Genomic DNA, 16,921 nt, shown 5'->3' with positions numbered 1-16,921 from the left:
TTTCCCTGGCTCCTAGGTCAGGAAAGCTCTTCACATTATCTTGGCTTCCATTTTCCTCCCAGTTTTAAGGGTGAGTTGATTGGATTGCATTCTGCCATCTTAACTAGAAACTGGGGGCAGTAGGTTCTGCGGCTTATAATTACAAAATGTGTGGATCCAGAATTGGCCTCCATAGTCACTTACAGACTCACTGTTAAAACCGTGTTCATGGAAAATAATCTTACTCTGCTAAGAGTGATTGTCAAAGAAGAATAATTGCAAAATGGTTCAACAAACTGATCTGATATATTTCAGGATGGCCTATGCCAAATTTGGGGTGTAAAGGTTAAGAATGGCTTATTTTGAACAAGTCCAGCAAGTGACTTATTGAAGTTGACTGTTGGTGTGTGTTTTTCTTCCATGGACTTCACTCAGCCTTTGCTATCTTTTGAGAAATGGGTTGTTGTGTTAGGTCAAGGTATGCGTTTTTACCCATGAGTTGTGTGTAACATATTTGTATTTATTAAAAATGGTATGCTTGGAAAATATTTGTTGATTTGGCAGCATATGGACATGCTCTGGTACAGTGGTACCCCGCAAGACGAATGCCTCGCAAGACGAAAAACTCGCTAGACGAAAGGGTTTTCCGTTTTTCGAGGTGCTTCGCAAGACCAATTTCCCTATGGGCTTGCTTCGCAAGACGAAACCGCTAATAGCCGCTAAGCCACTAAGCCGCTAAGAGCCACTAAGCCACTAATAGCCGTGCTTCGCAAGACGAAAAAACTGCAAGACAAAGCAACTCACGGAATGAATTAATTTCGTCTTGCGAGGCACCACTGTATCCTACATTGTGGTTAGCTCAGGCTTCAGCACTACCTTGGACCTGGATGGCTGTCAATAACAGAGGGGCAAACCTAAGTCCAAGATTTGTCTGTTCACTGGAATAGATACATGGAGCCTATGCAACTGAAGCTATCATACAACTGCTCTGAGGCCAGTCTCACTGTTCCAGTCCCAAGTGCCAGCATCCTTTCTGTGATCCTCTATTTTCTTAGCTGTGGTTTCTTAATCCCCCAATGCAGGCATGTCCAAAGTCCGTTTCAGGGGCCTTACTCGGCCCGCTGTTCAGTTTAATCTGGACCCTGTTGCAGTTTACTTCCTGGGATAAAATCCCCAAAAAGCTCAACAATTTCAGTCCTTAAAAATGGTCAGCAATTTTGGTCAGCCCTCAGGCATGTTGACTTCATCAAATCTGGCCCCCTTTGAAAAAAGTTTGGGCAAACCGGCCTAATGTCAACCAGGTCATTGTTGATATCACTGATAGATTTATTGTAAAGTATGTTTAATATGATGAAATGTTTTTGCAATATGTTAAAGAGGAAGATTTGATCAGTTGTTCTTTAGAAGCCTGCCAAAAAAATAATGATGGGCGGCATTCAACTTAAAATTTGCCCTAGGACAAGGATTAGTACTGGCACAGTGGGTTTTCCTCCACTCTAATCTCATCACATGTGCCATCCCCAAATCAGCCTGGAGGGTTGTCGGGAAACCTAGAATAGATTTAGTGAGGGGTCACAAAGAAGCAGAGTCAGAGAACATTCCATTGCACGTGAAGAAATCCTTGCGCTGACAGAACTTTCTCCTCAATGCTCTGATGCATACAACCCATAATCATTATATCTGCTGGTATCAGAATACCATTCATCTTTAGTGTGTGATTATCCATTTCAGAAATCTGTGCAAGAATGTTTACAAGTTCAAGTTAAGACAAGTTCAAATTAGTTCAAAGGAAGCCATGCAATGCTTATGCGAACAATGACAGAGCGATCATGATAACAGAATGATCAGCGCATCTCCTTCGAATTTAACATTGACAATGGACTTTCTAGTCCTGCCACCATTTTGTTCCAGAGTAGCATCAAAGGCAAGAAGCCTTGTAGTTTTAAATCCACACTTTTAATTTCAGAGATAGTCAATGAAAATAGAATTTCAAGATTTTCATAAAGAATGAAGCACTGAATTGATTTAAGAAGGAGGAAGATGGCAGCTTTCCACACAGCTAGCATATCCCTCTTTGCATGTAAGTAGGCATCTTGTCCCTCTTAACCTGGTGCTGCCCATTTATGCTGACTGGGGCTATAGGAAATTGTAGTCCAAAATATCTGGAGGACACCAGGCTGACTTCTGCTGACTTGCTACCAGAACAAGACACAGGATGTTGCAGTCAAAATACACTTCCTGCTTAACAAATAATAGTAAGGTTGCAGTCCTGTAACCACTTGGTCCCACTGAACTCAATGGGACTAATAGATCACATGCAATGTGGTTATCTTTGCAAGGAACCAGGTGAATTAAACCAGGTGAATTAAAAATGATTTTGTAAAGCTGAATTCAGTTTGTTGTTACAATATAGAATTTAAAGTTGCAGGTGGAGGCATCAAAGGAGCACTAGGGAACAGGGCTGCTCCACAAAGTCTAGGCATGAGCAGATGCTGGAGAGTAGACTTCCATGGGATCAGGACATCAGAGTAACTGGGTGTCTGAATTACATGGAGCAGCTGCTTGCTCTCTTTTTTTCAGACAACCACAATAATGCATGGATACATGGCAGCTGAACATGGGTTCTGGGTTCAAATATCGCCATATTGTAGAATTCACTCAAATGACTTTGGGTAAGTCACTGACTCTTGGTCTCAGCTCTTCCCTTTATAAAATGGACAAAAAGGAAAAGATACTCCTTCAAAAAATGAAGATTATATAGTACTTTACAAGGTCAATCTCCTGTACAAATGATTAAATTGCAAAGTGCCCATGAACCACACACACAAATAATACCTGATTGTTTTCCTGACACTATCAAAGTTAAGAACTGGAATGAAATGAACTGAGTTGTCAAATTCCTGGAGATCATACACAGAGTAATCCATGTTCCTCTCCCCTAATTCATCAATGTTGACTGGGCCAGTAATGCCTAAACAAAAAAGATATTAAAAATAAGAGCTTTAGCACATTCCCCACACTTCAGCGCACCTGTCCCATTTTGACTGATGTTGTTTTTCTGCCTCTTCCTCAGCATAGGAAGACACAATGTACTACATATTTATGTATCCTGTCCATTTTGCAGTAGTCAAAAGTCCACTGGCTAAGTTGCAAAGATTTCCAGGATAGTCAGAACACAAGAGCCCAGAGGCTCATCAAACCCAGCCTGTTCTCACAGTGGCTAATCACATGCCTACAAAAGGAACATCACTGAGCCCTCAAGTGACTGGTATTCAGAGAGTACTGCCTTTGATCCTGGAAGTAGGACATAGGCATCATGATTAATGGCTGTTGGAGAAACTCCATAGCTCAGCTACGTGCTTATAAGGTGGCCACTTTTAATCAGGGAGGAGTTTCTGGGAATGCCAAAGTTGAACAAATTGTTTATTCTGTTATATCTATCAATGCTGTTTTGACTGAACATGCAACCATGGAGAGACAATACTTTTAAGGGCGGGCAACAGGCAATCACAGAGTTGCACCCAAGCATTCTCTGTTGGCATCACATGAGATCCTAAGAGTCGCGTGGAAAAAGTTCCTAAGGCTCACTTGGCAATAGTTAAAGTAGCTTCCTTTGCACATTTATTTAGAAGATCAATGGATCTACTCCAAATATGTGCTGCTTCATGAAGTAAGCCTGGTGGTCCTTCTGACTTGGTACTAGCAGATGCTCTGTATTCTTCACCAACCTGATATCTTGGACTTTAACACCCATCAGCCTCAGCCAGAATGTCCATGGAGGCTGGGACAAATGAGAGTTGTAGTCCAAAACATTTGGATAGTACCAAGTGAATGAAAGCTTTTCTGTTGTCTCAGCCCTGCTCCTTGAGATGCTTTACCTGAAGATACATGGGAGGGGCATCAATGTTCAGAGTATCAGCTCAGCTACAGAGGTGCAGCTTCCCTCCCTCTCTCAAGTGACTGTGTTTGCAGTCTGAATCCACAAACTTACCATACTTTGGAGTTTTGTTGTAACCTTTCAAACTGTTGACAAGGGCCTTTCCATCACGGAAGTCCTTTTTCCCTTCTAACATTTCTTTTATGGATAACGCATAAAGCAAAACAGCATCATGTAGGTAGGCAGCATAAGAACTTACCTGGAAAAGAGTCGATATAGAAGAGTAAGAGTTTGGGCTTCTGAGGGAAGAAGTTTCTTAAACTATTCTTTCAGTTGTCTGACTGTATCTATTTAGCAGTGGACTCATTTATTCCAAACTCAAAATCCAGTTGCAATCAAAATTATTCAACCCCCATTACAAATCAGGTTTATTATCAAAATTTACAGATTTTCCGCTGTTTGCAATGAGAAAATCAAACAAAAACAATTGAAATAGCTCAACGCAAGGGATGCTTCAGGTGGTTCCCCCAAATACAGTGATACCTCGGTTTGAGAACAGTCTGGTTTAAGAACGATTCGGTTTACAAACTCTGCAAAACCGGAAATAGTGTCTTGGTTTGAGAACTTTACCTCAGTCTAAGAATGGAATCCAAACGGTGGAAGGACACTGGCGGTGGGAGACCTCATTAGGGAAAGCGCGCCTTGGTTTAAGAACAGTTTTGGTTTAAGAACAGACTTCCGGAACTGATTAAGTTCATAAACCGAGGTACCACTATACAGCTGAAATTGCAACTTATTCAGGGCTGGGCAGTGGCAGCCTCTTCTCCTCGCCCACACTCCAGCAGTCGCTGTGAGCTGCCCAAGGGAGGAGGCTGTCTGTGGCGGCCATAGAGAGGCCACAGAGGGGCAATGGGATATCCGCTTGCAGTCACAACTGTCACTGCCGACTCTGCTCAGAACAAGTGGTGGCTCACCCTCCTCCCTGAGCTCAGTGGTGCTGGCACTGGCAGAGAAAATAGGAACATTCTGGGATCAAATCAAAAGCTGGGATAGCTTTCATCATTCCAGGACTGTCCCTGGAAAATCAGGACACTTGGAAGGTATGTGTTATCTGATATGGTTGCAGGCAGGCCCATGGAGAGTGTGGCAGGGGGCAGCTGGGTACACTTGCCCCAGGCCTTGGAGGGCTAAGCTGCCGGGGGGGACGGGACTGCAAGGGATTGGCTACTTTCTTGTGTGAGTTTATAATTTTATTCTACCAAGACTCCTGCCTTGCACCTCAGACAAGCTCTGCACGGGTCTGGTTGCAGGTCAAATGAGACTACACATGTTAGTAAATGAGTTGAAAGCCTCCGCTCCTAAAACTAATCAGCATGGCTTTAGAGTGAAGAAAATCTCTCAAGAAATGTTTTGATGTCTGCCTTTAGAAAATTTGAGATATTTGGCCCTTTTTTCGTGTGGCATCACAGTGCCCTTTCTAAGTTAGGGGAAATGAGGGCATTTGGCCTGGTTTCCTCTTGGTTTTTTGTTATGCCTCCTTGGAACAAGTACAGTGGTACCTCAGGTTAAGTACTTAATTCGTTCCGGAGGTCTGTTCTTAACCTGAAACTGTTCTTAACCTGAAGTACCACTTTAGCTAATGGGGCCTCCTGCTGCTTCCGATCCGCCAGAGCACGATTTCTGTTCTCATCCTGAAGCAAAGTTCTTAACCTGAAGCACTATTTCTTGGTTAGCGGAGTCTGTAACCTGAAGCTTATGAAACCTGAGGTACTACTGTATCTAAGTTGTGGCTGTGAATATGACCTCTCCGTGTGAAGAAAAGAAACTGTCTGAAAGCTGCTTCTCCTTCAGCTTGCTGTGGACCTCCTTCACAAAATCAGAATAGGTCTTGTATTCTCTGTAAGATCTGAGAGCTATGAGCAGCACAGGCTGATAGGCATCTGCGATGCTGCTGTTCCCATTACTCCAAGTCTCTTTCAAAAAATTGTCCTAGAAGACAAAAGAGTGATTGACAGCATTGTTTCTAATAAATAGGCAGTTTACCCCATTCCCATAATGCTTAGTAATATGAATACAACAAACACTTTGTGAGGTGAGTGGGGCTGAGAGACTTCAGAGAAGTGTGACTGGCCCAAGGTCACCCAGCAGCTGCATGTGGAGGAGCGGAGGAGACACAAACCCAGTTCACCAGATTACGAGTCTACCACTCTTAACCACTACACCACACTGGTATAGGGCACAATAGATGCTTGATTTTATCTTCACGAAGTGTGCAAGGTAGGTTAGATGAGAAATAGTGTCTACTGCGATAGATATTGAAAAATTTGAATCCAACTCTTCCCAGCCATAGTCCAGAATTCTAAATACTACAGCATGCTAGATTTGGAGATACCCATTGCTTTTCTGACCTACCATCCATACAACTTGTAACTGAGAACTTAAACCTGAGTTTGCTCCCCCCCCCCTTGCCTCACAATCCATTTTCCTGTTGTGTTGTGTCTTTTTAGATTGTAAGTCTGAGGACAGTAATCCTTAAAACCATGCCTTTAGCAAGGTAATGAAGAAATACTCACCACATTGCAGCTATTTACTGACCTCAAACTGCTGCAGCACAAAGAACACGTATGGTCCATTTGTCATACCTAGTTTCTTGGCCTCTAACAAAATAGATCTTGCATCCAAAGAACTGCAGATTAAAACAATAACTGCAAAAGAAATAGTACAGATCAGTTCCCAGCGCATCTAAAAAGTCAAGTGTACCCACCACTGGCTCAGGCCAGTAGCAGCAACTAAATTAGAGCTGCCATATGTCTGGATTTTCCCTTACATTACCAGGATTTCAAAGGCAGATATGACGTCTGGGGGGAATTTCTAAAATGTAGTGCTTTGTCCTAGATCTTAGGCAAGTCAATTGAAAATCAAGATTTTTTTGGCGGTTTTGGAGTTGTTGGGTTTTTTTTTTTAAAAAAACACAACTTTAGGGTTTGTCCTGGTTTTTACTTTTTGAAATATGGCAACCCTAACTAAATAGTTGGTACAACAGCAAACTCAGTGGTATAAAACTCAAAAGGGAAAGAAAGCCAAAACAATATCTTGATAAATGCACATTGGATAATGTGGTGAACAAAGTTGTTGTAAGGGTATTGGTAAATTACTGATTGATTGTGTGTAATTCGGGGTGCATCACTATGAAGCAATACAAAATATCTTGGGTAATTAAAACCAATGCAACTTTAGATCATGCTTTGCGTAACTTTAGATCATTTCCTAATCACCCAAATCATTTAATAAACCCCCAGGCCCTCAGGTACACAAATGACTATCCCATTGAAATCAGCGCACAGAACAAAAGATTAAAGTGTTGCAGTCCAGAGAAGTGTATCATATTTCAGAGAGAGAGAGAAAAGTCACTTATTTGGTCTCTGGAAGTCCCTGTGCATTAAGTGCATTACAAGAGCACCTGAATGTAACCAGAAGCTGTGCATATGAATACTCCTTAAGCAAAGAAGTATTCCCAACTTCAGTTGTTATTGGTACTTTAAAAAAGAAAAAAGTATGAGAATGCTGCCTCCATTTATACTAAGTATTGTATAAGTAGTTCTTGTTACAAGTGGGCATTAAGTAGAGCTCTTTGCCTTGTGTAGCCATGTGACTTACACACCCAGACTCAGACACCTCCACTCCTTTCTTGCCTGTGAAACAGAATGTTATGGAAAGGTGAGAGTTGTGAACATTACAAAGGTTTAGCAACATATAATCCGGTAATATATAATTGTGAAGTGCTCTCTTCAGGGAGACTCATCTGGTGGCTTCATTACGTATCTTGAGGCATGAGGCAAAAACATTTCTCTATAATCAGGCCTTTGGCTGATTAAACGACCTGTGGCCTTTTAAATGTGTTTGGGTATGGTTTGTTTTTCATTATGTATTTTGTGTTCTCATTTTTGAACTTCAGATGAAGGGTGGTATACCAATTTTAATAAATAAATAACCTCGGGGAAATCTTTCATCATGCCCTTAGTTCTGCTCATTTAAAGAGTTTCTTAATTGAAATAGTTTTACACAGAGAATCCCATCAGAATTTTCACATAGGATAAAAAATTCCTGCTGGTTCAGTCCATAAAAAAACCACCACAATCTTGTTAGTAATATCTACCTTTTCCCTATATGTGATAGAATATCTCGCCTTTCTGCTCTGCCTACCAGGCATGCGTCCTGGGCTTCCATGTATGCATGCAACATTTCCTTAGGGCATATCTGGGCAATATGTATAATATGAGTCAATAGGCATAAACCGAAATAATGAGGCCAAATTGCCTCTCAAATCGGATCTTCCATCAGCTCAAATCCTGCAAGTGGTCACATGACTTAAACCTATGTGGCATAAGAACATAAGAGCCTGCTGGATCAGGCCACTGACCCATCTAGTCTGACACCCTGTTCTCACAGTGGCCAGCCACATGGAAAACCCGTAGGAGGGACCTGAAAACAAGAGCACTCTTCCTTCCTGTGTTTACTAGCAACTGAACAAGGAGGCACAGCAAACCCATCATGGTGAGTAGCCTATAGTAGACTTATCTTCCATTAATTTGTTCAGTTCCTTCTCTAAAGCCATGCAAATTTGTGGCCATCCCTGCATCCTGTGGAATTTTTTAAACTTTTACCATTCCACCTCTTCCTTGCTTTTTGTCTACGGTAAGAATTCCCAAGCACCGTGACTATATTTAAACAGGACTACATCTTCAGGCTTAATGCAATGTGAGCGTCTTCAGGTGAATGTAGTGTTGCCATACATCCAGAATTCCCTGGACATATCCGGAATACTGAGTTGCAAGCAGTGACTGGGTGGAAATTGGTGAAATGTCCAGGAAAAGCTGGATGTATGGCACCCCATGTTGGCAGTATTGTTTTTGTCGATATTCCTCAGAAGTAGCTCAAAAACGCAGTTAAAGCTCAACAACTTTTTGTTCCAGATTTTCACTTTTCGAAGTATGGCAACCCTAGGAATGCAATGTCAATTCCCAGAAGAAGTTAAAGTGTAACACCTTATTGAACACAGGAGCCAGGAGCACCAGAGAGATAAGGGACAGGTAATCACACAGGTTTAATACAGTTTTCTCTACACTGATGCCCACAGTACCAGTGGACAGCACATATGGCAGCAAGGCATCTTTGGTTGGACAAAGCATATCTACTGGGAAGGCACCACTAGTTGGATCTGCTCAAAGGTACACAAAGGCAGCATATAGGGAGAAGAAAAAACTGCAATGAGCTTCAATTTCTGATAAGTTGAGCGGCAGTGTGTTATGTTTTGCAGAGGACACTCTTCTATTTGCAGAAGTTATTTAAGTAAGAGGTGGGTAACCAGTGGACCATGGGCCAGATACAGTTCACCAAGCCATGGGAAATGGATTGGGAAGTAAAATCCCTTTTGTAAGTCCAGCCCATGTTTTGTGTGTGTTTCATTTCACTAGGGTCTGGCACTTTAAGTACCAGACCTTGAGGCAGCTGAGGACATAAATTTCTGCTGGGCTTTTCTCATGTCCAATGTTGGTTTGAGTTTGTTCCAAATAAAGTGTTTTGGTCACCATCCTTCATGTACAGAGTTCATCTTACAATGGTGCTGAGAGACTTATGAACTCACATGGAGAATGATCTCTTTACCTCCAGAGCTCAGAAACCTGTCATGAAAAACGAAACAAAAAACTTACTTCTGGCAACTGATGCTATATAGTTGAGCTTGTCTTGATGGAGGCTTTGATCTTTTGTGTTGTATCTCACCTTAGCAGTGATGGTGATGTTGCTTTTGAGTTGATTTTCTACAGAAGCCCACAACTCCTCTGTTTCAGCCCAAGTGAAAACATCACTTGAGCTTCCGAAGAGGCCAACGTACCTCCACCCGAAATAGTGGAGAGTTTTATAAAGGACTTCCCCGATCATTTGCAGAGGGGTGACAAGATTGATATAAGTGTCATAAACAAAGGAATCTTCCAGCTTGGCTGTATGGCCAACAAACCCAAACATGGGGATGTTCCACTGAGAAGCTAGCAAACCAGTTGCCTAGGTGGAGAATAATAAAAAGAACTGGATTTATTAGTAACATTCAAGAGGCAATAAGTAAACTTGGTTGACTGTCACTCATAGCATTTTGTTCAAATGAAGATCTTTTAGGTGCTGTATAGGTTTCAGATTGCATCGAGGCCTTTGGGGGATGTGAAACTGAAACACATAATGCCTGATTTCCCATTTCTGGAAATACAAAAACCAGCTGTTAATCATTTTTCTCTATTTCACTGCCTGCAATAATGGTGCCCATAAGTAATGACAATAGGGTTTCAGTGTATAGGATTTCAATGCAATAGGATTTCAGTGTATTTATTTACTGAACAGAACTTATATACCACTTGATTGTAAAAACAAAACAAAACAACAACCTCTGGTTTACAAGAAATATTAAAATTATCAATAAAAAAGTAATTTAAAACATTTAAATACAAAGTCAGTGGCAAACGAAAAAGAGATTCAAACATGTCCACATCCACATGTCTGGATAAACTTGTCTAAACAAAGGAGCTTTAAGTAGATACAGAAAAGAAGAGAATAACACAATATAACATAATTAGGTGTGAAGTTGATATATATTAATGCATAAATAAACACAAGCTAAACTCAGCATTGGGTTTGATTGGGTGGTGAGATACTAACACCAATATTTCTCCCAAATCAATTGTGATACCAGTTATCGAGACCACTGTGAACCATTTACTAGAATATATGCATGGATATTTAAATCACAATTGAGTTGTGCTGTCTTTATTCATGCATATCCATCATGCCCCAAAGCACTCTATGTTTTGTTTGCTTCCAAGCCCATCTGAAATGAATGCAGGTTGTGCCTTTTGTCATAGGCAGGCTCTAATTTAAAGATCTCCATGAGCTCTAATAATATGTACAAATGGTTGCACATTTAACACAGACCCTCCAAGTGTCTCTGTTTTTCAGGGACAGTCCCAGTTTCTGATTTGATATGTCCTGCTTTTCCTTAGGACATCCCTATTTTCATCAGAGAAATGTTGGAGGGTATGGAGTTATCTGACCCACCCACCCCCCAAGCCATCTGGAGGCAGCCCTGTATAGGGAAGGGTTTTTTTAAAATGCTTAATGTATTATTATGCTTTTATATATGTTGGAAGCCTCCCGGAGTGGCTGAGGCAATCCAGGCCGATGGGTGGGATATAAATAGTAAAATTATTATTATTGAATAGGACACCCCTATTTTCATTGGAGGAATGTTGGTGGGTATGAGCTGGAGCATAGTAAAACAGACTAAGGTTGCAGAGAAAAGCTTTGCTGTCCCAGCTGCAGCATCTCCCCTCCCCAGCCTAATACTAGGGCTCTTTTTTTCTCTTTGGAACTCCCCATCTCCTCTCATCAGCTCCAGTCAGCATGGCTAGGAGTTGGGGATGTTGAAAGCTGTGATCTGGTTATGTATGGAGAACCACAGTTTCTCCACCTCTGCTGTAGAGAATTCAAGCAAGCCCATTCCTTCTCCTCCTCCTCCAGGATTCCAGTTTCTTTTCCAGCTGTTAGCTTGTTTGTGCACCACCTGGTGGAAAGATGGGATACAGGCCCGAGAGCTCAGGACCAAAAACGGAGCATCCCTATTTCAGTGCCAGAAATGTCGGAGGATATGCTCATGGTGAAGTCCTGACTGGGATTTTCCTTAGCTGGGGACAAAAATAGATCAAAAGCCCACAACCACTTTGTGTGGCAACACAAAGTACCCTCCTATAATCATCACTTTTGCTGCACTCATTTTGGAAGCCACATAAAACTTTTATGTTCAGGCAAGCCTATCCAGACAAATAGAAATTACATGTTTTTAGTTAATTGTTCATTCTAATTCATTGTGAATATTTTTAAATGCCCATTTTAATTGTCTTTTTATTGAGAATGTTTTGGGGTTTTTGTTGAGGTTTTATTATGGCTTAAGTGGCACATAATGTTTGTTAATTTCCTTTTTAAGTTGCCAAAGTTAGGTTCCCATCAAAATCAAGATTGCAAAAACCACTGCTTGCATAACAACCATGTGCATAACAACCAGGTGCCATGACAGATTTAATCCATCCGTGTGTAGAGCCAACGATATTTCAAAGAGACAGGCAAGCAATTATTATAGTGATATTATCAGTCACCTTGCTTTTTAAAAACAACAACAAATGTTTTGTGATTTTTTTTTGCAGACACACTGAGTGCAGAGCCCCATTTTAATTGTTTATAGGCACTAAGTACGTAGAACTAATGGAAAGACTAGAAATTAAGCTAGGTCTGAGATATAATCAAACTGTGTCCTAAAATACAGTAGAGGCACACAGCCTCCCACCCGCAATATCTTGGCTGTGGCCTCAGCAGTTCCACAACTGCATAGGAGAGCACCTCTTTTAGATAAAATAGATTAGTGAACTCCAGTCTTTAAATACAACCTACAGGCTATTCTAGAAAGGTGAGAGAAGTTTGTAAACAGGACTATGCACAAGTGGAATAAATATCTGCTCACACAACAGGAAATCACCTTCTTTTCTTCCCTGCCCCCCACACCTCACAGCTCTGTATACATCCTCAAAATCTTCGCTGAAAGGTTGGGAGACACTCCAGTGAAGATTTTAGGGGTGCAGCGAGATCTGCAGGGGAGAAGAGAGGAACGTAAAGCCTGATTGGATGCATTTAAAGTACATTTAACACACATATAACACACATGGCTTTTCCCCAAGGAACCCTGGAACTATAGCTTACTCATCACAGAGCTACAATTCCGAGAACCGTTAACAAAATACAGTTCCCAGGATGCTCTGGGGGAAGCCTTGCACTTTAAATGAGCATTGAATGTGCTTTAAATGCATGGTGTGGATGTGTCCTGGTTGGCTGCACACGATAACAAATATTGTCTATTACAATTAACAAAAGAGAAAAAGCAGGATGAATTCATACTCAACCTCTGCTGCCTCTGAGCAAACTGGTCCGAACAAGGCAGAAATGTGTTCTTTTTGAAACTGGTTGATGAAAGCATGCAGAGACTTCTTTGCTTCACACCCAGAGTCTGCATAAATAAACTCCAAGCTGTAATTGCCTAGGTAAGATGGATCCGCATTGACCTTATCGATGGCAATCTCGACAGCGGAGCTTAACCTTTGGCCACTCAGGGGATGGGAGATATTCCAAGGAGCCTGAAAGGCTATTACAAGCTTGGGCATTCCAAGATCACTAGCAGTGTTAGTGGAATAAACTGCAGTAGCAAATGAGATCACTGAACCATAGTAAATGTGGAAGAAATTCTGTGGGCATTTGCTCATGTACCACTGCATCACTGAACCAAATACTAAGCTGCTCTCCAATTTGCAAACCTTATGTCGTCCTTTTCTCTGTGTTACTTATACCACTGCTTGAAATGATTACGTATATCAACACCTCTGCCTGTAGCATGACATGTCATCAACAGTTCTAATTAACAGAATCCTTGATCACCAAAACAGCTTCCTTGCAGCACTACCTCCAATCTTGATGTGTCAAAAGGTCAGTTTAAAACTTTTGAAGAGGTATTTTTGTCGTTGCTGCTGACATTGCTAAACTCTGCTTAAATTAACTGAGCCGACAGGAAACATCCAAGGGAAATGTTGGTGTGTGTACTCCTTTCTGTAAAATGAGTGTTTACAAAACACCTTGTTTACAAAATTTCAGGATCTGGCAAAGTGTCAGGTATTATTTCTGCTCTGTTGTTACAGCAAGTACAATCTAGAAGGATGCAATTATGTGCTTGCAAATAATAATGTCCCTTGTGGCTTTAAGAAGAGTTGAGTGCAAACCTCTATGAGGTTGCCCATCATGAGTGATCCAGATAATGGAAAACAGTACCCTACAGCTTACTGGATGTTCATAGAATCATAAAATCACAGTTGCAAGGGATCCTAAGGATCATCTAGTCCAACCCCCTGCAGTGCAGGAATATGCAGTTGTCCCTGATGGGGACTGAACCTGCAGTCTTGGTGTTAACAGAACATTTGAGGTTTAAATAAGTGCTAAAGCTCTGCCAATCCGTTTATTGCACTCTTCACATGGTTGAAACTGATCCCATGGTCATGCCTGACCAAGTGCGGTTTTCACACTGAAAGTTTTCAAAACTGAGATGTCAAAGCAGTGCCCTCCATTTCAAAAATATATTGATGTGGAATCTTCTCACAAATGACACTTCTGCACTGCAGTTTAGTCTGAACTCAGTGCAGCTTGTGAATGTGTTGTAGCATCCACAGAATATTGTTCTCATTGCTACAGTCCCTGAATGGTGAGCTTGGTGGTGGTTCTGTGGAGGCTGGGAGAACCCACTTTAAAAAAAACAACAAAAACTGCTGCTGCTATTTTGCAATTGGTCGACCTCAGAAATTATAAGCCCTCTCAAGTGTGTAAATTTTGTATATGTAAGCTCATTTTGAAATACGTGTGATTAGGATCATTTAATTATCCACAGAAAGGTTCGGTATTTGGTGGGCACTTGTGACAAAGTTTCTAAGCAGCTTTGCTGGAGGGGGGGAGGAATGCTACATTTTTATTGCCTTTTACTGGTGATAACAATATGCTGACTTAGAAGCCTTCCGAATGATCTTTAAACTTTTTGTGTCTGACTGTTACATGTCCGAAATTTGTTCCCTTTGATCCAGTTTTTTTTAATCAATGAATAGTCCTAAAGTCCAAGTCCACTAAAGCAGATGCTTGGATTCCACTTTAATGTCCCTGTTGAGTCTCTGATATTTAAAATCTCTTAGGGAACACTTGTCACTTCCTGTTGCTGACACTACCTTACACATGTTTTCCAAGCACAGGTGGGGACATGTTTTTAGACTGAGGGCCACATGCCCTGACTGCCACCAAAGGGCTACCTGAGGACCACTTTGTCCTGAGGGGACGAGAAAGATAAGTCAGAACAACTCATGTGCTTCCCAGCACATAGCTCCCGGTGAGGTGGCCTTTCTTTTCCAAACTGCCACCACAGGGCTACTCAAGAGCCACCCTGTTCTGAGGGCTGGAGTGTTAAGAACGTAAAAATGTAGGGAAAGCCCTATTGATCTGACCAGAAACCCACCCAGTGGCCAACCAGTTGCCTCTGGGGGCAATAGTGATTGGTAGTGCAGACAGGGACGCACTGCTGACCTGACTTCCCAGTGCTGCATGTTGCAGATGGTTTCTGAAAGGGGTGGGAGGAGCTGAGCTTGGTGTGGTGCGAGTATGGCGTCAGATTGTCTCTGCCACTGCACCAGCAGCAAGCTCCGCCCTGCCCCTTCCTCCTGGGTAAGCAGCAGTAGTATGAAACACTGGGAAATTACAGTCTGAGAAGACAACAAGCAGGGCATGAAGATACTAGCACAGGCTTCCTCAACCTCGGCCCTCCAGATTTTTTTGGCCTACAACTCCCATGATCTCTAGATAGCAGGACCTGTGGTCAGGGATGATGGGAATTGTAGTCTCAAAACATCTGGAGGGCCAAGGTTAAGGAAGTCCGCACTAACACTTTCCTGATTATTTTTCCTAGCAACAGATATTTATTTGCTTCCATATTGAGGGGGGGGTATTAATATTGCAAACAGGTCGTTGAGATATCACAATTTGAACATTGGCAACAGGTGTTTTATTTTTAATTATGGGATTTTTCTTCAAAAGTGTAAATCTGGACTAAATAGCAAAAATGTGTGGGTGCTGCAAAAATCTTGTATGCAGCCACACTAAATGTTCCGGAAGCAGCTTCTGATACTAATCATGAATAATAGCCAATGATAAACTTGAATTTGGTGATCTAGATCTACCTTTCGAAAAAGGTTTTGGGTCTTTGCTGTTGCTTGTAGCTTATCTATGGAGCTTTATTGTGTATGTGTGTATATATATATATATATATATATATATATATATATATATGGAAGCTTATTAATTTAATTCTTTTATGTAAACTGCTTTGCAAAATTCTGATGGAAGGCATTATATAAATAGCTTAGATCAAACTAATAGGAGCATAATGATTATAAGGTAACAGCTAGGAAATGCCAGCTGAAATCTTGCCCCAGGAGTTGATTAATGAAGGAACCTTTATCCCACCCCTCAACCATAACACACATAGACACTCCAACTGAAATAATATTGACCTACTTTCAAGGGAATATTTAAAGATTGCTGAGATAACTTATGCGGGGCACATTGTGTGTACGCATACACACAAATGTTCAGTAGTAATATATCTGGTGAATTCTGTAATATACTGTATCAGCAATGAACTGTCTCACAAGGCTCAGTGACTCCTTCCCCTGGTATTGTACTGCTATCAATGAATGAAACAGAACCAGGCGGAAAAGGGCCATCCTTGTGTGACTCACTTAAGTTTTGCCATTGTGTTGGTAGAATTCTGTATGCTCAGCATCTGTTTGCTGCCCTTTATGGTGAGACTGAACAGATAACAGGGTGACTGAACAGACTTGCTCAACCTGTCTACATGTTAATGAGAAACTAATACTAATAAGAGGGCTGTCAGTAAATATGCTTAGGATTGCTCTATGCTGCAGGAAAAGACCATTTTCATACGTATATCATACAATTGTAGAGTTGGAAGGGACTACAAAAGTCATCTAAGTCCAACCCCTGCAATTCAAGACTCTTTTGGCCTACATGGGGCTTGAACTTACAACCCTGAGATTAAGAATCTCATACTCTACTGATTGAGCTATCCCAGTTACATAATTAAAATATGGTGGGCATCCATAAGAAGCTGGACATTTTTGGTTGTTGTAGCAACATTGGCAAATCCCTGCCACCCTCAAAAGGCCCACCTAAACCCAACACTGAATGATTATTATTTTAGACAATCTGGTTTGTCAAAGAGGTTTTTTGGGTATGAGATGATTTCAGTTATAGAATTATCCTCTTGCTGTTACATTGAGGCCCCTTTTAACCTGTTCGTTGTTCTATGGCCTTAAATCAGGATTGGGCAGTCTTCCGCCTTGCAGAATAGACTTTTTTGTTCACCAGACCCTT

The 16,921-nt window shown here is 41.4% G+C and overlaps 1 protein-coding gene across 1 annotated transcript in view; it reads right to left on the bottom strand.

The window, feature by feature from the left end:
* The window catches only part of LOC307216110 (guanylate cyclase 2G-like), a 34,286-nt gene extending 21,167 nt beyond the window's left edge, over positions 1-13,119 (bottom strand). The window contains exons 1-5 of the mRNA XM_079975966.1: positions 12,850-13,119; positions 9,568-9,916; positions 6,452-6,561; positions 3,971-4,115; positions 2,815-2,950 (exon numbers count right to left, since the gene is read on the bottom strand). Coding sequence (XP_079832092.1) covers positions 2,815-2,950; positions 3,971-4,115; positions 6,452-6,561; positions 9,568-9,916; positions 12,850-13,107 — 998 coding nt within the window. The 5' untranslated portion in view covers positions 13,108-13,119. The remainder of the gene's footprint in view (positions 1-2,814; positions 2,951-3,970; positions 4,116-6,451; positions 6,562-9,567; positions 9,917-12,849) is intronic.
* Between the last annotated feature and the right edge of the window lie 3,802 nt (positions 13,120-16,921).

Source organism: Podarcis cretensis (genome assembly GCF_951804945.1).
Source record: "Podarcis cretensis genome assembly, chromosome: 5".
In the NCBI taxonomy this organism is placed as follows: Eukaryota; Metazoa; Chordata; class Lepidosauria; order Squamata; family Lacertidae; genus Podarcis; species Podarcis cretensis.
This window is presented reverse-complemented; position numbering and strand designations above follow the sequence as displayed.